The sequence below is a fragment of the Macrobrachium rosenbergii genome, chromosome 9 (genome assembly GCF_040412425.1).
Source record: "Macrobrachium rosenbergii isolate ZJJX-2024 chromosome 9, ASM4041242v1, whole genome shotgun sequence".
In the NCBI taxonomy this organism is placed as follows: domain Eukaryota; kingdom Metazoa; phylum Arthropoda; class Malacostraca; order Decapoda; family Palaemonidae; genus Macrobrachium; species Macrobrachium rosenbergii.
This window is the reverse complement of record NC_089749.1, coordinates 30365027-30387364: the sequence shown is the minus strand read 5'-3', so window position 1 is coordinate 30387364 and position 22338 is coordinate 30365027. Positions and strand designations below refer to the sequence as shown.

The following is a 22338-nucleotide window of genomic DNA, read 5'->3' as shown; positions in this document are numbered from 1 at the left end:
CCCAGTCACAAATGAAGTTCCCCCGTGAGTGTCTGTTCCTCTGATAATATACCGTTAGGGAGTGCAACACACACGCACTCACTTAATTACTTCTTCCCAGAAATGTGACGACCCCTGTTCAGTGTTCGAAGATCACGCTGTCTCCATGCACTTAAATCCTGATCATGGCCAGGAAAGCACAAATGCACACATCAGATACCCACTGTATCTAACCGTGTAAACCTCCAATGGTGACACAACTGCACCTGCAGCGGATGTGTTTCTGACAGGCCAGCACATAGTTCTTCAAAGACTTAATATTTGCATTCCACCATGAAGTATCATATGCTTTTTAATGTCAAAAAAGACAGCTACAATCATTTGTTTTCATTCAAATCCTCTGCATATGTGGTCTTCTAAGTAAAAAGAGAATCCAATGTAGATCTGTTACACTGTGATCCGAATTGAGTTGGTAGTATTTTGCATAAGCAACTTGTTAAAGAAATTGGTCTGTAATTATTTACATTGCTTGTTTGGGGATAGGAATTATTACAGTAAGCCCGTATTTGTGGGTGATGCATACCACACCCCCTCATGAATAGCTAAACTCTGCGAATACTTAGAACCCTTCTAAAAACACTAAAACTGCCTATTTTGATAGTTCAAACACATAAAAAAAACTAAAAATGCCCAGGTATTATCCTACTTACGATGGGGTTAGGTTCCAAAAACCCCATCATTTGTTGGAAAAAACGTATCTTGAATATAGCCTAGCCTACACTAGGGTATTCAGAACCACCATCCAGTTCTTTGTTGGCTGAGTGGGTTCTGTTCTCAGCTAGCACTCTGCTGGCCGCGAGTTCGAATCTCCGACCGGCCAGTGAAGAATAAGAGGAATTTATTTTTGGTGACAGAAATTCATTTCTCGCTATGATTTGGTTCGGATTCCACAACAAGCTGTAGGTCCCGTTGCTAGGTAACCAATTGGTTCTTAGCCACATAAAATAAATCTAATCCTTCGGGCCAGCCCTAGGAGAGTTGTTAATCAGCTCAGTGGTCAGGTTAAACTAGGGTATACTTAACTTAGTACCACCATCCATACATATATGATAGCCTAGCCTACACTATAAAGTATACTCTATACGTACACGGTATAGTAATTATTAATATGAGCTAATTCTGGAGGTTCATGCAGAGTGGCTTATGATAATTCAATACAAAGAGAAATTGAATAACAAAACAAGAATTAGCTTAGTCTACACTATGGTATATCGTATACATATATGGTAGCCTACCCTACGTTATACTATACTCTATATTCACAAATAGTATTATACAAACATCAACATAACGAATATGCATCATTTCCATGGATCTTTTAAAATGTTATGCTTTAATTCACTGTATCCGATAACATTATTATATATATTCTTATATTGCTTTTGTATTTTAAATTGCGATCATAGCAATCAATGTTTTGGTTTGGAAATCGATTACGTGGTAAGTTTATTTCGCCTTATTTAACTCAGTTCAAAGCGCTTTTCTTGCTTCTAGTTGGTGTAAATGAATCTCTAGATACTTTATATGGGGCAAGGTTATTTTTCGTTATGCGAAGTGGTTTTAAGTCTAAATATAACATAAATACGTCTCGTTGTGAAATTAATTTAGCTATTCTTTTCATTAATAGATGATGTTGGCCATTTGGGGGCATGTTTGTTTTGGGTAAAAAAAAAATCAAGATTCTGTTCGCTATTTACGCTTGATTTCATCATAATGCGTGCTTTATGTATTTATCGTTTATCAGCATAAAAATAGCAGTAATATGTGTTCTTTCATGCCCAGTAGTTTTGATTAAAATACTTTCTCTCCAATTTTAATTACAGTTGAGTTTCATCCATGTTGCTGATGCATGATAATTTATAGTCATTAGCAGCTTGGAACATTTTTTTTCTCAGCTTCAGCTACAACTTGCAGCTTAAATTTAGCAGTATCCTTGCCAATCTTTTATCCATACCGAATAAGAGTATAATTTAAAAATATATTAGTCCTATTCTACTTAACGTCATTTGTACTATAACTACATTAATTGTTTACTACCGTACAATGGTTGAAATACAAGCAAAACGGCTGTTGTTATCCGATTCGGTTTTAAGCAGAACAACAGTTTCTCATTTGGTTGTTTATGGCTGTATGCATTTACGCAAGAGTATAATGTTACTAACAATACTTGTATCATTCTTACTTTTTTTAACTAAAAGATGGGGTAAAGAGATGGCGGAAAAGAAGGTGGTCTATAGCAATTTGGTCTCTCGCTGCCTGTGCCCACGCGAAATTTAAAAATATTTTAGAAATGTTGTAGCGGTATTAATTGCTTACCCCATCGCAAAATCGAATTGTCATAACCTGAGCACTACCTGGGTACCTGAGTACAGTGTATTTTAATAGTTTTATCACAAAAGTGCATTTAGTCATGAAAATTATATGAAAATACGGTAATTAGTGATTATTTCTCAGTGAAAAATACCGCAAATGGGCGAATTTTCAGCGAATAATGCATGTATATGTTCCATAGAAAAATCTGCAAATAGGTGAGTCTGCGAATCGTGAGGCCGCAAATAAGGGGGTTTACTGTATAGCTTTATACCATTTATCAGAAAATAAATTTCTAATCCATAATGATTATAAAACTGTGAAAGGTATGACTTTGCCAAAGGTTCTAAGTGGCAGATCATCTCAGAACAAATATTGTCACCTCCAGGAGCAGATTTATTGTTGTTCAAGAGAGCACAGTCCAACTCTTCCATATTAAATTTTCTGTTATATATCTTATATTGTTTCAAAATTTATTGTTATTAATTATATATTTTTCTTTGTGCAGAAGTGTCCATCTAAATTTTTATCACTATTTACATTTACTAAGTTTTCTTCTATAAATCACTTATTTTTTCGGATCAAGTACTGTATTCTTTTTCCATCTTTTAATTTGGCATGTATTGTATAAGTGGTTTAATGTGGGTAACATTTATTTTCCTGAATTTTTCCCATATTTTTTGTATGGGAGTACTATTAGATAGATCTGACACATATTTCCTCCATGAAATAATTCTTCCTAGAATTACCTTTTTTTTTTAAATTTTTGCAGATATTTTGTTGTATAGAGGTTTTAATGTATCAATTTCTAGTAATAATATAGTAATTTTTTGTAAATTTCCTTCTAATATTGGTAATGCTTTATTAATATTGTTAATTTTTTAAAAATTAATTAGTCATCTCCCTACTGAGTGTTTTATATTTATTAAAAAATTCTATTAGCTTATCAGACCACAATAGAACTTAGTGTTTTGTTGGATATGGTTTTAATTTTGGTATTGTTTTATCAGCAGCATTTTTAATGAAATCAACAAGAAATTTACTAGTTTCATTATGGTTTTAAATATTCAAATGGTGGGATATTCTTAGTGTGCATTTCATATCACTCCCAATCTGCTTTATAAATGTTATAGTGAGGGACTTGTTTTGCAGGATCATTTTGTAATAAGGAAATTAATATTGGGAAATGATCACTGGTGTAAAAGTTCATATTCGAGATGCGTTTTTTCCAACAAACGATAGGTTTTTTTTGGAACCTATCCCATCGTAAGTAGGATAATACCTGTACAAGCATTTTTAGTTTTTTTGTGTCTGTTTGAACTATCAAAATAGGCAGTTCCAAGTGTTTTTAAAAGGGTTCTAAGTATTCACGGGGGATGTGGTATGCATCCCCCTGTGAATACAGAGATATATATATCTTTCTGTCAGCCACGCTCCCTTTCTGTCTATCTATCCATCCATCCCTCACATTCTACGAGAGAGAGAGAGAGAGAGAGAGAGAGAGAGAGAGAGAGAGAGAGAGAGAGAGAGAGAGAGAGAGAGAGAGAGAGAGAGAGAGAGAGAGAGAGAGACTCTGCCAGGTACTAACCCTTTCAAGGTCAATATGTCAAGATGATTGACAGTTATGCCTTCATCCTTCCCGCTAAGTTGGAGACAGAAAAAGATCAAGGAAGCAACTTATTGAACTAAAATCTTACCTAATTCACTGTATTTTCTGTAATGAAGTTTTGCTGTGTTTATACTAATATTGGTATTTGAAAATTAGTAAATCATTTATCATACAAAACAAACATACATATTACATATTCATAAAAATTCCCTCATCTCAGTGAGAGAGAGAGAGAGAGAGAGAGAGAGAGAGAGAGAGAGAGAGAGAGAGAGAGAGAGAGAGAGAGAGAGAGAGAGAGAGAGATACAACTCACAAGCTAGTGACAGTACAAACCAAAGCATCAAGCTACAAGCTTTGTCATTGGCTACTTCCAACTCTTTTAGCCAATAGCGTGTCGTCATGGAAAGAGAGAGGGGGTGAACGCTTTTTTTTTTTATTCAGTACATATTACATGATAATAGATCGATATTGAGGGATTTTCCTTTAACATTTGATTGATATTTTGCTGGTTTTGCATTAATATTATTTGAAAATTAATAAATAAATTTATCATAAAAAAAGATTCGTTACATATGCATAAAAATTCTCCTTATCTCAGAGAGAGGAGAGAGAGAATACAACTCACAACCAGTGATGGTGCATACCAAAATATTGAGCTACAAGCTTTGTCATTAGCTACTTCCAATTCCTTCAACCAATAGTGTGTCATCATGGTGAGAGAGAGGGAGGGGGTGAACACCAATTTTTTTTTTTTTTTATGCAGTACATATGATGATAATAGATCAGTATTGAGGGGCTTTACTTTAATACTTGATTGATATTTTACTGTGTTTACATTAATATTATTTGAAAATTAGTAAATAATCTTTAAAAAATGTATTTAGTCACAATAATAAAATGAAAATACAGTAATTAGTGAATGATGCTCTGTGAAAAAATCCACGAGTCAGTGAATTTTCCTGCCATATACTTGGAGATACGTGTCACAGAAAAAAACATGAATGACTGAGTCCACAAATGCTGAACTGTGAGCTAGCGGCGATCCACTGTATATATACAAAATAATCAGTGTATCAAACATTACCTTAACAAATGCTATTATACTATAAAATTTATTCATACTCTACATTACAGTGCTGGGGTTGGTCGTACAGGTACATTCATTGCTCTTTGCAACCTCCAGGAAGAAATGAAGGTTAAAAACACCGTAGATGTTTTTCAAGCAGTTTACAGGATGCGTCAGAACCGTAAAAACATGGTCCAAACTCTGGTCAGTAGTACTAAATGTTATGAAATAAATTTTACATTCAAGTTTCAAAACTTAAAAGATATGGAAATAGTATAATATTTTCACAGTAATTTAACATTCCTAAATGTTAATTATAGTAGATTCATGATAATGAAGCAATTTGTACTTCATACAATATAATATTTTCAGGCTCAGTATGGCTTCATTTACAAATGTGTTCAGAGGTGGGAGGAGATGCGCCAAGGTAACTGTAAGCTAGGTGAGTAATTGTAATATCAGTAGATGTTTACAGCTTACTGCTGTACTAGGTCATATTATATAAAGGAATTTTGACATTTACAACTTGGTGGTAAGCTTGTTTTCCTTAAAGACCTTGAGTATTAAAAAGAATGTAGAATGTCACCAATTCAGAATTTCCCCTTAGGCCATCAGTTTTGTTCGTAAATATAATTAGCTTTTGTAGAACTTTGTGGGCTAGTTGGTATTTTCAAAAGTGAAGTTCTTGTCATACCATAAGAAGCTCTGCTACCAACTGCTGTGTTTGTAACCAACTCATTCCTGTTCCACCTGTTGGGAAGGAAGCTGTCAGTTTAGTATTTGATATTGTTCAAGCTAGTGTTTAGGATATATTCAGGAAAGAACATGAATATCTAAGTATGTAATCATAGGCACAAACAGTAGTTTTACAAATGCACTTTGTTGCTGCTGTCAGCAGGCCAAAACTACTGAACTGCAACAACCTTCTCACTGGTATTAAATACTGGTGTGATCTAATAGATGGAAACTATTGGAGAAGGGAAAGCTAATACAAAAAACTTTTAAAAAGAGAAGAAGGTGCTGAACCTCTCATTACCCTGAGCTAGATAGTGGATATGTAACTCCCAATTTGATTGAAACTTTGTGACATCTGTATTGCATAATGGAAAAAAGTTGTATTTGTGAGAGCTATAACAGTACAGTACTCAGGATAAAAAAAATCATCCTTACCTGTATACCTTAGTCTTTATCACAATTACATTTTATTATTTAGCAAATGTAAAGAAAACCATGGCATTTGGTTAAATAGGTGATTACAAAAGTTTGTTTTAATTACAAATGAGGAACTTAATTTACTAAGGTATGAATACTTTGCACTTGAGTTTTGTTTCAATGCAAATGCATGATGAGCAAGGTTAAGAATTTTTTCAGGTAACTTTTATCACATCCTGCCACAGGGGTGTAACTAACAGGTTCCTTGACCTCTTAATTACCAGTTGGTCTTGTGGTGGTCGATGATCAGATAGTTCCCTAGGTTGACGACAGACTTAATTATCAAGGGAAAACATCAGAGCCAGGAGTAAATTTACTTCAGATATGAGCAGGAACAGGAGAAGGTCTTGAATACTAAGTCTTTTGCAGCTGCTTCAAGGCACTCACAATAATTATTTCTCTCTTGGCCCTCATTTGTCTAACAGACTTCAAAAAACAGAAAGGACAAAATAGATTAACTGCATCATTGCATCCACCTTCAGTGTTATTTCAAAGATTCATTTTCAGTCTTGACAGTTTTAGTGAAAGTTTTTAAGTAATCCACTAATGATTTGGTTAGGCTCCATGTTGAAGATGGATAGGCCTGGTATGGAAAGAGGTATAAGCACAATTTCTCTTATGAAAATGGGTGTCTTTTCATTTTCCAATTCTTTGCAAGTTATACAGTAGATCAGGGTAGAAAACTAAGCACAATCATTGCGTACACCAAGCAGATCTTACTTGGTGCCCAGGCAGTTCCTGGAGCCAAGAAGTAGATTGGAACAGCAATCTTTTGCACCACGGAGCAAAAAAAGTCAAGAGATTTTACCAAGGCATCATATATATCAACAGGCACTCTGAGGAATTCACTCATTATTAGTAACTATAACAATATACAGCATGCAGAATTTATCAGAGGCAAAAGCTGGTTTCATAAATACTTCCTAATTGTAAGTTATGCAATTAGTTTTCATAGCTTTATGCAAAACATCATAAAAATTCTCGGTAAAATTATCATAATATGCTTATTGAAAGCTAAATATTTCAAGAAAAATTATTTATGACTCACTAAACACTATGGCTCATAAAAACACACAATTACAAAATTAGTTTTTCTTTTCTAAAATACTTGAAATCAACAGAATTAACTCTTAATGTCATAAGATTGGAAAGATACACGTAATTCCAAAAATACATATACAGTAACCCCTTTATTACTCACAGTAATATATCCAGGGAGTGCATGGCTGCAGAAAAAGGAATAGTGACTGGGATAGCCTATGCTCTGCTACCTCTAGCCTACCTGAAAATCTATAGCCCTGGAAAGCCTATGAAAATATATATTAACTTAAAAAAAAATTGTAGACTCTTAGGAAATAAGATTTATTCATGGTATATGTGTATATATTAAGCCCTAAACAGCCAAAAAACATAGTACTGTAGCAAATGAAATGCATCATTCAAGAACTTTGTCAGAGTAGCCTAGCCTACCAAAACTCAGGATATCCAAAACCACTGTATAACAGTTTGGATAACATGAAAGATTTGTACAATTTGGAAATGTCTGTTGACATGCACACTAAGATGTAAGGACCAAAACTAAAAATATTTAAGCTCTCCAGTTTACCTTCAGTCTCTTGGGACAAGAGACCCAGGTCAGTTGCATTTCAAAGTTGAACCCAGAAATTGGGTTTCTCCAAAACAAGGAATGCATTGATCTCCTTTGTGTAAGTTTGAGTGTACAGCAATCCATAAATGCAACACAAATAAACCACGACTGCTTAACTTGTTTTATACTTAACAAAATTCAAGTCAGTCATCTAGTAATTTCGTGATATTGCAAAAGCAACAAAAACCATCTACAAACAGAGCATAAAGAATGTTATTTTAATTCAACAATAACTTCTAGCTAAACATTTTTCCTTCCCAGATTTTAAGTGCCAAAAAATCATAGCTAGTTCTCAAACTGTTGGTTAATTGTGATCACACCTGGAATTTCATCAGGACCAAGGGCTGTATCATTGTATGTTGATAGTGTAGTCAAATTCTTTTTCTGTAAAGGGAGGATTGTAAAATTCCTCTTTTGTTTGATGCAAAACAGTGATGTTAATAATGGTCAAAGGAATCTTTTGAATTTCAGGAGACATTTTCAGTGCTTAGCTAATGTATTAATTACACCCAAAGCACTTCTATTGACCACCAGTTTTCAAAACTGATGGAGAATATGGGGTCAGGTTGTCTAAGATTTTATTAACTTTTCTGTAGACAGCAGAAGGGGATCTTTTATGACCAAGATTAACATCTAGCTGCTTTAATTATTTGTCAGAATTGTGCATTGTATTTCTTGTGGATTATAATGGTTTGTTTGTGTGATTTCCTTGACACCTTGCTAATACAGTCCTTGTAGTTCAGTGTAAAACCTCAAGATCCAGTTACCACCTGTGAGCTAATTGCCAACAAAATAACCCTGTGGTTTTTGGAATGGAATTTATTCCATGAGTTTCATTGATAGTCAAAGACTGAAAAGAGGGGGTTAAAGAGGCCGGTCTGCATGATAAGGTGAAGCAGTAAATAAAGTGGAAGAAAAGGATTAAAAAGTGCAACAAGGCGGAATTCCTGCTGTTGAATCAAGTAGTAGTAGTTACAGAAAGCTAAGAACATATGAATCACATTGAAGTAATAATGAGAAAGAGAAAGAAACATAGAGCTATACTGTATTCAGATTTGAATTTAAGGAAAAGAAATTTTTCCATTTTGAGAGCCCTCACACCCATCACACAACCTCAATGTAGAGACTATTCTACAATGAAATTGTAAATTCAATAAGGCAATCTCTCAAAGAGAGGGAAGGTGCAAGAAATTAGATCCCTTCCTAATGACAAGCTAAGGAGCAATAAATTGATCATCAAAAATTTTAGGAGTTTCTGCAGTGGAGGATGATCCTAAAATGGCATGCTCACCAAGCACGAAGCACTAAAGTAGATACTCCAGGATAAACATGCCTCCAAGTGAGCCATAAACATTAAGAGCTAATGTGCAACATCATTTAAGTAGCATCTTACAAAGGTGTTCTGATAATGCCAAGTGCCCACTCTAGCAATGGAAAAAGCTCCATTTTGGTATAAAGATTAGTGAGGTAGTCTGCAGTACAGACCGGCTAAAACATCAGAGAGTGTTTCCTAATGTTCCTCATATACAGTAAATGAAAAATCCTAATGTTTCTGTTTGTCACAAACAATGAACTATGTCCACTTTCCCAGATACAGGGATGTTGTTAAGCCTGCAAGGGGTGGCAGTAGCCATGGCTGAGACTTTCAAAAAGCCATTGTCTCAAACTACAGTGGTTAACCTCCAGTTTGAAGTTGTTGTGACTCTGGATGAATGTGACATTAATGGAAATAAGGCTGCTTCAGGAAATCCCTCCAACTGTGAAGAGCTCTGGGTTTGTGCATGTTTAGGTTTAGAAGGCCCAGAAACCACTCTTGTTGTTGCAACAAAGTGATTGATGAGAGTCATCCGAGAGTTTGATGATGTCTGAAACTTAACTAAAACCTATCCTAGCAGTGTGAACAAGGGTAAAGCGTAAGTGTCTAGATCATCACCAGTCCTGGGTATGGTATATTCAAAGACGTGGCAAGTAGATCCAGCAAAAGCATGTCCCAAACTTGCTAGAGGGCCTTGCAAGCACATTATTGAAGGGACCACTCCAAATGAAAAACTTGGTAGGCCCTAATAAGTGCATTTGCCAAGATATTGTGAACTCCTAGAACAAAATGTGGCACATTGGTGGCCTTGTGCCTTTCTGCTCAAGCGAAGATCTATCAGCAAAGACACTTTACCTTGTTCCCCTCAGTGGTAGTGATGTAACCCTTGACCCTAATGCAAGGCCGTGACAAGACAGTCATCAATAGTTGGAGGCGTAAGAGAGCTGTTTATAGCTCTTTAAGAAGTTTATGTGCTTGCATTTGTCCTCCCAGAACCATACCTGCCTTTGCCTGAGAATCCTACAAATGGGTACTACATGTGATGAAACAAATACATATTTTCAAATACATACATTTATACATGCAAAACCTATCTGAGGTAGTATATGCTTGCACAATGGAGGTATTGAAGCCTAGGTTTTACCTGGATGATCCTTGAATAAAAACTGCTTTAAAGTTCCAACTCTAAATCCATTCATTGCAGCCACAATGGAGAAGTTTCTATTAAAGAAACAATTGAAAAGGAAGCCACTGTATAATGACAACAAATCAAGGACACTAGCAGAATACTAGTAACAAAGAATGATCTAAGATACTTAACCTAAGAAATCAATAACTCTGCCTAAATTATAATAAAAATCAAAGAGAATTTTATATTGTAGAGACTTTAACCATTCAAGTATTATGTGGTTTGGTGGAGCTATTTTTATGACTAACCACCCATATTAAACCCTTCACTTTCACTTCTTACTTGACAATCATGAATTTGTAGCAGAATTAAATTATTAAATGTATGCAGTCAGCCATTTACTGAAGTTCATTTAGTTTTATTTTGGAACAGATTTTGTTTCAAATTTTTTTTACAGATGTTACTATCGTACTTACTAAACATGGCACCATTAAAAAATGCAGTACCTGTAATATTTTCCCTTCCAGATCAAGTTCTTATCCATAACAACATTCCCGATGTGATAACAACTACCTTTTCTGCTCTGAATGCCTCAGATATGGAAGACGATCCTTATGAATGTGAAGAAACAAGAAATTCGGAGTTAATTCTTGATGACCATAACAAATCTGCATCACTTATTGAACTTGAGTCAATGACAGATGAGGAGTGTCAAGAACAGGACTTTACCAAAATTTCTGAAGATGATGCACCTTCTAAACAAGGTGATGTAACTACTACTGGAGATGGTGAGGCTGCCAAAGATTATGAGACTACTAAGGGAGATGGTGAGGCTACCAAAGATTATGAGACTACTAAGGGAGATGGTGAGGCTACCACAGATTATGAGACTACTAAGGGAGATGATGCAACTACAAAGGACAGTGATATGACTACTATGAATGGATGCCAGGGCTACAGCCTCAAATAAGAAAGCTGACAGAATGACAAGGAAGGTTAATTACTGAAAGCAAAAACTTAACATTACAGTATTTTTCTGTGGACACAAAATCAAACAATGCAGTATAGCATCCTGATACATCTGTACCTGGCAAGTATGACATGCATATTTAGTGACTGTGTTCATCTTGAAAAATGAAAAGCTCATTCAGGGAATGTGATAGTTCACAACATTCAGGTATCTCCGAGTATAAAACATGCAACATATCTGATGCTTATATCATTAAAGCAGTAGTTGGCAAGCGATGCTACAAGATCTCATCGTAACAGTTTCGACTCTGTTGGGAGCATTGCTGGGAAATTTTTGGATCCCAAACTTTTGAGGTACTTGGAAAATAGAGAAAAGAATATACATGGAATGCAGAAAACTCTCAACTAGGGTTACGACAGCACCAGATGACACAACGGAAGCCAAGTTTTATTTTTTGTCCCAAACTTTATTTTGACAAATCATTCAAATTTCCCCTTTCTTTAGACATACCACAAGTGTGTGTCAAATGACTTAAGTTTTTAGTGCCTCAGGAATAAAACAAGTTGATTGCATGTCAAATATTTCTCCATTTTTAAGTTAGGTTTAACCCAACCTCAACTTCCTTGTATACATTTTATGTGGACAGATTTTGTGCCGGGGTGAAAACTTGGTACTGTATATGTAAAATCCCTCTGCACATAGCTTCTCATAACCAGGTTATTACTATAATTTACTGTAGTAGTTTAACCAGACCAATGAATTATAAATGTTTTTGGGGTTCACTTTTCAAAACTGGCAGTGGGCAGAATACTGATCAGCAAAATTTGTCCATGTTTACCTAATCATTGCAATATTTGAGTTAGCATTTTCTCAAAATTATTAAAATTCATATAAAAAGCACATATTACCTTCTTATATTTTGATGTCAATTGAAATTTGAATTACAACTCAGTCAATTTTGAATGACTGCAGTCTGTGGAAGCAAAGTAACACTGCAATTTATAACTTGAGTTTTACATTATTGCAGCCTCTGCATTTTTATCATACATAACTATATTAAATGTATGTAACATGTGTGCCTCTTCAAATTGATATATCACATCACTTTCTTTTATGTGTCTGATGTTATTTTTATAAATAATTGTAGTTGATCTGAAAGATATATTCATTTCAGGGATACCTAGTATTATGTATATTTTAAATCTTTTATTCAATCTAACAGTACATCAGAATACTGTAATAGTTTGCTGATACTGTAACATTATACTTTCTAAGTGCTTGAATGATTCCATTGTAATTGACAGTAAAATTAGTCTTCAAAAACTGAAACCACTGAATTGATAAATGACCTTCCTGATGATCATTCATGCCATTGGGGAATCATACCAGAATATTCATTGTTTTCTGTCAACCAGTTAGTCAGTGCCATTACACAAGTTAAATTGGGAAGGGTTTATAATGCGTAGCCATACATGTGAAAATTATTGTTTGTTTTTTTCACCAGAAATTCCCAACATCTTGCTGTCCTAATGGGTGGCCATTTGCATATGGGCTTTGGGTAATTTATGAGATTAAAAATTATTTTATCTGTTGAGGCACCACACTTACCTAAGTCCATATGTTTAGGCAAGGTATTAAGGTAAATTTAACTGGGGCTTCATTTTCATTTCTCATTACACATGAACTATGACTAAACTAGTGAGCAGCAAGAGAACATGTCATATCCACTAAGCTGCTTCTAGCTGCAAGCAAACAGTTCATATCCTAAAGTCTGACATAAAAAACTGGTTTAGTGTGGCATTTATTCTAGTAGTCATAGATAAAACTGTGGTTACTAAACTGCAAACTAAATTAAACAAGTTACAAGGAAACCATACATATGAACATAATGGTCAAACAGAAATGTGCAACTTTTAATTAATAAGGATGTAAGAATTAAATCTGTAAGTATTAATATCTGTAATTAGGAGTATAAGAATAAAATGTAAATACTGTTAACATATGACTTACCTTCACAATGATATTGAAAAATATACGCCTTAAAGTTTCTTCCCTATTTTTTTCTAAAATAAATTATTTGAAAAATTTTACATACATTTTTTGTAAATACTATCAACAGCATTACATGGCAACTTTTGCATTTTAGTTCAAAATCAGTTCCCAGATTTTTTATTTGCGAACTTGTTACCTTACGTTGTAGTAATCCCCTTCAAGTGGGCAGATATACCTTTATCTCTCAATCTGTTCTCCCATTCAGTTTTTAATTTTTCTCATGACTGACTAATATGTCAAAGCCCAAAAACTGGAGAATGTGAGGTATCAGTGTAAGGCAGTGGTTTATTACAGAAGTTCTGTATATTGCATTTGTATAATGACTAATTATTGTCTTACATAGCTGAATATCTACAGGCAGTCCCCGCTTATTGGTTGCACCAGTTAACAGCATTTCGGTTTTACGGTGCTTGGCTAACAACGTTGTTAACCAGATTTTCAGCTCCTGTAAGTGGTTTATCACGTCGGTAGACAGTTTATCAGTGTTGGTAAGCGATTTTCAGCACCAGTAAATGGTTTATCAGTGTCGGTAAACAGGTTATTGGCGCCGATCAGCGCTTACGGCGTCGTAAACACCATTTACTACCATAATTAATGATGTTCTGGTTATCGACGATTTTCAGTTATCAGCACTCAGCTGGGAACGGAACCCCCGCCATTAACCGGGGACTGCCTATACTTAAATGGAAAGATGATTGAAGTATAAAAAAGTTCCCTAATTGTGGTGATGTCATCAAATAAGAATTTACCTGATGACATCTTGGAAGAGAAGAACTGTGGTTGCATTACATAAAAAGCTCATCATCTATCCCTACTAAATAAATGCTTAAAAAGTAATAAATATGTATCATGATGTAGAATATCATTCCTTGCAGGGGCAAGTTGTTGTCTTCTCAGCTAAATCCCTATTCTATGTTGCTGTTTTTAATGAGCCTTTTCCAGGTGTTTCCATCTTTCGTCCTCCTTTCACACCCCTATGGGGGATTAAATGAGGTACTACCCCCATAGGGCAGTAGTACCTCACACAGTGCACTCTTGGCTTTCTTTGACACTTCAGTGACACTTGCTGATTCCCTGATGTATTTTTCATTTCTTATCTCTTCTTGTCACTCCACACATCCCTCTAAGCATTCTTATTTCTGCCATGTCCAACTTACACAACAATATTCTGTTTTCTTCAGGGGTGCCACTTCTAGCCCATACGACATAGCAGATCATACCAACATCTCTTGTTACACAGTTCACCTGACAGGCCTTTTCAGTAACTCCATTCAACTTGAATTCGATATTTAACCTCTTTATCTTTATCACCCCCTGAATTTACTGTCGAGCCCAGACACTTAAACAGTCTCTTGATGTTCACTTCTAGCTTTGTGGCTTACTGGTCATCATCCATCCCATTATTTTATATTCAATCTTGGTCTGAAATATCTTCAGGCTTCCATTTAGGTTTTTCTCTAGCTTCATTCTGGTTTCTGCAGTCAAAACAATGTGATTAGCATAAAATGGATAGCAAAGGAATTCCTCCCTTAAATCCTTCATCATTACACCCAGCATGATACTGCCCAAGATGGGACCCATCACTGGTCCCTGGTGCAGTCATTCCTACAATACCTCTCATGGTGTCTACATTTCTGTACTTCACTAATTACTCTCACATTTTTAGGTGCCTCCCACTCGCTCAAGCTTCTCCACACTTCTTTTCTAGGTACAATATCTTATGCCTTTTCTAGATCCATACGACCACATGAGGAGCCATCTGCTTATCGGTACTTTTCAATTACCAGGCATAAGGAGAATATTCCATCAAAATTGTACTAATACCTTTCTTCAAGCTTAGATGCTGTTGTCTGATCTTGAACTCCTTTCTAAGTCTTTGATCTATAATTTCAAATGTTTTGGGGTAAGGGGTATTAAATGAATTCCTTTTGCAACTTTGCATATCTCCTCTCTTTAAAATTCAGTATCAGTGTGCTCTCTCCATTTTTCTAGTACTATAAGTTCCTTTTCCATAGTTTTCTTTTTTACCTCCTGCAGTCTATTCTTCATTCAGTGTCTTCCATGCCTCAACATGTATGCTGCATAGCCAGCAATTATACCACTCCTCATCTTTTTCAGAGCTTTCTTTACCTTTCCTCTTATCTAATTACAGGCAGTCCCCAGTTATCGGCGATCTGGTTTTACAGTGCTTGTCTAGCGACGATGATAGCTGGATTTTCAGCGCCGATATGCGTTGATCTCCAGTTACTGGCACTGATCCCTGGTTATCGGGGCCGACAAGCGGGGGTTTTGGCACTATTGTCGCTGATTTTCGATTATCGTCACGCCATCGGGAACAGAACCTCTGCCGATAACCACGGACTGCCTGTAATCATTCCAAAACTTGGACTACATGTCCTCTTCATTCCTTAGACTTTTCCATTGGCTCCCTTGATTTGCTTTATGTGGGGTTATATACAGTAGTTGTGCTTTAGTTTTTTTGCTTTGGCTAGCAGGAAAATCTTCCCTTTGCCCTCTTTCATTCCTGAATCTTGATAAAACTGATTATATATTTCATCCTTGACTGTTGCTGCTACCCTCTTGGCTAAGTATTCCTTTCCTTTTACAGTATGTTATCTTAAGCTCTTCTAACTGCGCCTCTTCCCAATTCTTCTGTGCTTCCTTTCTCTCTGATGGACATTGTAATTCCTCATTAAACCACAAATTTCCATATTCTACCATTACTTTCTCATAAGGTTTCTTTACAATGTCTTAACATGATTTCCACTGTCTGGTTCCATCATTCCTTTAATGTTATTATCTCTTTAATGATCTCTTCCAATACCCTTTCTTTTAACTGCCTTCCAAGGTTGGGCTTTTTAACCTTGAACCACCCGATTTTCTTGGGGCTGAGCATTTTCCTTTTAGCTCCTCCTATTATTCTCAGTTGCAAGTCCTTAGCTACTAACCAATGTTACATAGCTGACTAGGTCCCCTAGGTTTCCAGCAATTCTTCAGCTCCACAAGAACTTTTCTTCTGTACAAGATACAGTTGATTTAACTAGACCTTGGTCAGGTGTTCTAGCCATTTACATAAGAAAGTGTTTACTATTCCTATATCAAACAATACTGCAAGGTCAATTTTTGGGCTGCCCTCTCTATTTCTGTTATTGTAGCCTTTTCCTTGCATGGATGCGACTTACAGCATCATTACTTTGACCAACCTACCCATCTAGGTTCCCTCATATAATGGTTCTGTCATATGCTTAGATTGATTCCACACATCCTACTTGAGGAGCATACACACCCCTAATATTAAGGATGAATTCCCCCGTACAATCCTTATCCTCATGATTCTTTAGTTCTCCACATGTATCCAATAACATTATTTTCAAGGTCTCTAGGCAGAGAAGGGATCATGAAAATTCAATATTAAGACATTCCTACATGGATGATTGATATCTAAAGTATGTTCAAAAGCAACAAGCAAATCTTTATCTGAGCTGGTGATAAAATCCAAATTCTTAGTCCATGACAAAATTCATAGAGATCCCATCAAATTCTACTCAGATGAACTGGAGTCCCAAGATGGGTTGGTATTGCAGTTGTGCAAAGTCATGAGTCACATGTAGCTACATTTACAGCTGAATGGTCAACCAAAGTAAATTCTCAAAAACTTGTGAAGAAGACAGATGGCAAGTATTTCACCATTTATTCAGATTCTTTGTGTGTCCTTGCAACCACTGAGAACCTTAGCTCTTCTCATACAACTATTAAAAAAATCCAAGGGTGGCTCTTGTGACTTGCATCCTGTCCCAAGTTAGTCCAGTATCATTGGTCCCCAGCCCATGTTGGTATCAGAGGTTATGAAATGGCAGCTGAAAAAGCAAAATATGCAACAAAATTAGACAGTATTCATTGTCCCCTAGTTCCTTAAACTGATATGAAATGGTCTATCTAGTCTTGTATTAAACAAAACCTGGCAAAGTAAATGGAATTATTTTTATTAGAACTTATAATATTGGAGAAGCCAGTCAATGGAATTATTTTTATTAGAACTTATAATATTGTAGAAACCAGTCATCAATAGACTTTTGGTCATCATCATAATACAAAAATTGGGGGCTGGAGGCTAGGCTGAGTAGAGTGAGGAAAGTTCATATTCATTTAATCCATGATTTCATATGGTAGCATGATGGCCCACCACTATGTGATGTTTGTGATATCCCCTTTACTGTGGAGCACAAATTGGTGAACCATTCCAAGTATGCAGAAAAGAGAAATGACAACATCAAATTTCAGCTTCCAAAGAAGGGATATTAAATAATGCATGGATTTCGTATATTTTTTATATTTAGCCATTTTTATCAGTTAATAATTTGTTAGCAATTAATTTACCAACTTTACCTTCATACCATTTTGATCAAAGTCCTGAGCAACCAAATGGTTCTAGTGCCATACCATCAGACCCTACTTTTATACATCATAGCAGAAATAAAACTGTTACTTTAGAGGGACATGCAATGTTTACTATTATTAAACCATCAATGTAAATTCCATCAAATACAGAGGTGAGACAGGTAGAGTTCTAGGTTCTTGGCTAACAGATAATTGCTATAAAAATATCCAGAAATCAATGTGAGACACTGAATTGACCTTGCACAAATATACTGTATTATGCAATGAGGGTATAATTTCCAAAATATAATTAACTTTCCATTTAGAAATGACAGTAAAGCATGTAACAAAAATAATGTGATCGCCTTCATTATAACAATAGAGGATGCTATACAATTCATAGAGAATTTTTGTGCATTAAAACAAGCATACAGCTGGAAGACCTTCACCAACAGTGTGTTCTTTAATTAATGCAATCCCATCAGTTAAAATAATAGAATGTGGTTAAACTGTACAAAAAATTCTAAAAAATTTAGAAATGGCAGTAAGTGTTTAACAAAAATCATGTGATCGCCTTCATTATAACAATACAGGATGCTGTACAATTCATACAGAATTTTTGTGCATTAAAACAAGCGAACAGCTGGAAGACTTTCACCAACAGTGTGTTCCTTAATTAATGCAATCTTGACAGTTAAAATAATAGGATGTGGTTAAACTGTACAAAAAAATTATAAAGTGCAAGTAATATGACTAGGCAAAATGCTAATTGGTTCACCTTTTTACAATTGAATACTTCTTACAAAAAGCATACCTGTATTCAGTTCCTTGTAGAGGTTAAAACAATTTTTTTTCTCTAAATTATTTGTGTAAATGCTGGAGTTTTGATAATAGCTTAGGTGTGTAATATGACATCAGCTGAGGGGCATGCTTTAGTAAGAGCTGTTTTTCTTCCTCCTGTAGAATTTCCTTCCTGAAATATTACAAAAATATAAACACAGGTCTTTTCAAATATTAAGAATTACTGAAATAGTCATGTTCTGTCACTCACTGTAAGTCATAAAAGTTGTGAATTAAGATTTACAACTTTTTGGGCTAGACAGACTACTTGTTAATAACAACAAAAGTCATAAAAACTGCTTAACCGATTCTATTTATTTCTTTTGTGTACAGTACCTAGCTTTCTATCTTACTCAAAATACCATTTTGCTTCAAATCATCAAGTTTTATGAGTCATGTACAGGCTGTCCCTGGTTACTGGCAGCCTGTTATTGGCAATCCAGTTTTATGGTGCTTGTCTAGCAACAATGATAACTGGATTTTCGGTGCCGATCCCCACTCAACAGCAGCACCAATCCTTGGTTATCAGAGCCGATAAGCGCTGTTATCACTGATTTCCGGTTATTGGCAGTTTTTGGCTATCGTCATGCTGTCAGGAACGGAAACCCCGCCAATAACCAAGGACTGCCTGTACTTGCTCATTGATTAATTGTGACCATCAATAGGATTCAAGAATTCTAACTTGGTGATCTTGTAGATACCTAACATCCTTTATACCATTGTGTAATGTGTTACATCTTTAATATTCTCCTGTTTTAGTGGTGGTTTCATTAATGGCTCACCGGATATTTCATCAATGTTCATCACGAAATATTTCATCAATGTTCATCATGAAATATTTCTAGTCTAATAATATTTTTGTATCTTCTCTCCTAAAATATTTTGCCTAATTTTCATTACAGCAAAGTGAACTAATGTGAGGTTTTCTTGGTATGTTCCTTTTCTTTTAATGGTTATACTGTACAGTATATAGGTCACGTGAGAGATATATATATTTTTTAATACAAACCCAACGATTGACAAATGTTACAGAAGAACCCTCACTTGGCTACATATTTCTGGAAAGTGCCTGGTAGAAATAGGGGTAGTTCAGTACATGGTCAGAAAGTGGGCATTTTACAATGTAAACTGATGGGTTTGTATACGAAATATATCTTAGTATTATAAACTTTTTTTTTTTTTTTTTTACCCAACTCCATCAGTTTACAAATGCCTGAGTAGCTATTTACATGGTTAGGCCTTCCTGTTGTAAGGTCAGGAAATCAGAAAAGTTTTGTAGTAATATAACGTCAAGAGCTGGTATGGAGCCATGGAACAAGGCCATCAAATATCTAGTGAAAAATTAGGCAAGTCATAAATACCCATCAGCCAAGTAAGGATCTATGTAAGAATGTTATGATAACTCAGACAAAGAGGAAGAAATTAACATGCCCCCTCCCCCTGACAATTTTGTCTTGAAGCAATCAGATGGTAAAGAATTTGGTATGTTTAGCAGTCACAGTCATGTGATGCAAGTTGTGGCCAGGATTCAGTCACAATTAGATAAGGTAAGAACTTTTAATATCTCATTATTTAAAATCTTGGAATACTTGCCACAGTGGGCATAATGTAACCAGAGGAGGTATTAAAGACATAAAGGGTTCCAGATTCCTCAAGGGAGTTTAAACCAAGGCACCATAAGCTGAGGTAAGAGTTCAAGGACCAGCAACATATATATGATGAGGAGGTTTCAGTGATTCCAACAATAGAACTGTGGAACATCCACAACATTTCTGTAGCTTATATGAGATATTTCTGCTCGTAAAACTAGCATTGTGGCTAATTTATGACCTCGAGCAGTTGACACAGACCACCTCCTTAACATCAGAAAAACAGGACAGCTTTTTGGTTCTCTGGTTGAGATTTCACCTGGATTAAGATGACTTCCCATCTAAAGTGAATGAGATAGTGAGGTTCGTATTTACACCAAAATGGTTAACTGAAATCATTCAGCACAGGTTCCCATGTTACAGAAACATTCTTATCACTTCCAGGAACCAGGAACAAAGGCTTAGATCACTCATATGCCAAACCAAGAAGTAGTCATAACCACTAGACTAGTATTTAAGCTGCAAACTTTAATATAGGCCACTGCCAGGTCTGAGAAAGGAAGGTAAAGACAACTAAGATGCCCTTAAAGCCAAGAATGCATGGCTCACCCCTAGACACTCCACCTTAAGAGTCATGAGGCACTAGTTGGCAGACTAAAAGAGTTAAAAGGTTCCCTGGCGAGTCAATCATTGGCAGATATGGCATGTTCCAGCTCAATGGGACAGTCAGACATCTAAATTTGATTACTTGAAATATACCCGGGAATTAGCATTGTATTATGTCCCTCTGGTCACCTTTACAAATCTACATTTTCATCCATGGAGTGCAGCATTATGGAGGGACTACTCATAATCCTCACTACCAAGATGGACCACTGTTGTTTTGTGAAAAGTGAGGATGTGATTAGGATATACCTATGGATCTAGGTACAGCATGTATAAAGAGGCTAACTTCTGTCTGTTAGACAAAAACTGTAGAATGGTAAAGTTTGGAACTCAAATGTAGACATTTACAGTTGACCCTCGCCTGTTCACGGTTCAACATTCGCTGCTTCACCTATTCGCAGATTTTTCTGCAGAATCTATCTCCAAATTATTCGCGGAAAATTCGCCTAATCACGGATTTTCTTGTAGAGCAATCTTCTGTATTTTCATATTACAGGCAATCCCCGCTTATCAGCAGCATCGGTAATGGCATTTCGGTTTGACAGTGTTTGGCTGACGACATTGTTAACCAGATTTTCAGCGCTGGTAAGTGGTTTACTGTTGTTGGTAGGTACTTTATTGGCATTGGTAGGCAGTTTATCAATGTCGGTAAGCAATTTTTGGCGCCAGTTAGCAGTTTATCGGTGTCAGTAAGTTGTTTATCGGCGCTTACGTCATAAACACCATTTATTACCATAATTACTATGATGTTCCGTTTATCGACAATTTTCGGCACACTCCCAGAAACAGAACCCCCATCGTTAACCGGGGACTGCCTGTATTTTCATGACTAAATATACATTTTTATGATATAATGATTTACAGTACTAATTTCCAAATATTAATATTAAGATTAATAAGATTAAATAAAGTTAACCCCCGTATTCCCGGGGGATGTGTACTACAACCCCCCTCCCCCCCCGCAAATAGCTAAAATCCGCAAATACTTAAAATCCCTCTAAAAAGAACTGCCTATTTTGATAGTTTAAACACAAGGAAAACCCTCTAAAAATGCTTATACCTGAGTATTTTAATAGTTTTATCACAAAAAGTGCATTTAGTCATGAAAATTATATGAAAATACAGCAATTAGTGAATATTTCTCAGTGAAAAATACTGCAAATGGGCAAATTTTCCGCGAATAATGAGTAGATACGTTCTACAGAGAAATCTGCGAATATGAGAGTCCGCGAATCATGAGAATGCGAATACGGGGGGTTTACTGTAATAATAATAACAGTACTGTAGTACCTGTAATAATACGTACACTAATTTTCAAATGTTAATAAGATTAAATAATAATAATAATAACCCTTTGATGCCAACTGGACGTATTTTACATCGACAAAAGTTGTCTGTTGGGTGCCAAGTGGACATAAAATACGTTGACTACAAAGAGTTTTTTTTAAATATTTGTGGAAAAATACTTATAGGCCTCGTTTGCGAAAAATTTTAAATCGCACCTTGAGGGATGCTG

At 35.6% G+C, this 22338-nt stretch overlaps 2 protein-coding genes across 12 annotated transcripts in view; one reads left to right on the top strand and one right to left on the bottom strand.

The window, feature by feature from the left end:
* The window catches only part of LOC136841668 (tyrosine-protein phosphatase 10D-like), a 246365-nt gene extending 233074 nt beyond the window's left edge, over positions 1 to 13291 (top strand). For 3 of the 6 annotated variants that reach the window (XM_067108852.1, XM_067108850.1, XM_067108854.1), the window contains 3 exons: positions 5093 to 5228; positions 5397 to 5466; positions 10856 to 13291. In XM_067108852.1, the coding sequence (XP_066964953.1) occupies positions 5093 to 5228; positions 5397 to 5466; positions 10856 to 11298 (649 nt within the window). In that variant the 3' untranslated portion in view covers positions 11299 to 13291. The remainder of the gene's footprint in view (positions 1 to 5092; positions 5229 to 5396; positions 5467 to 10855) is intronic. The other 3 variants (XM_067108851.1, XM_067108855.1, XM_067108853.1) reach the window with 1 other exon arrangement.
* Positions 13243 to 22338, bottom strand: part of LOC136841669 (meiosis-specific nuclear structural protein 1-like) — a 160228-nt gene continuing 151132 nt past the window's right edge. For 5 of the 6 annotated variants that reach the window (XM_067108857.1, XM_067108861.1, XM_067108859.1 and 2 more), the window contains exons 11-12: positions 18542 to 18700; positions 15366 to 17207 (exon numbers count right to left, since the gene is read on the bottom strand). In XM_067108857.1, coding sequence (XP_066964958.1) covers positions 18589 to 18700 — 112 coding nt within the window. In that variant the 3' untranslated portion in view covers positions 15366 to 17207; positions 18542 to 18588. Of the gene's footprint in view, positions 17208 to 18541; positions 18701 to 22338 lie in introns of all 6 variants that reach the window. The other variant, XM_067108860.1, reaches the window with a different exon arrangement.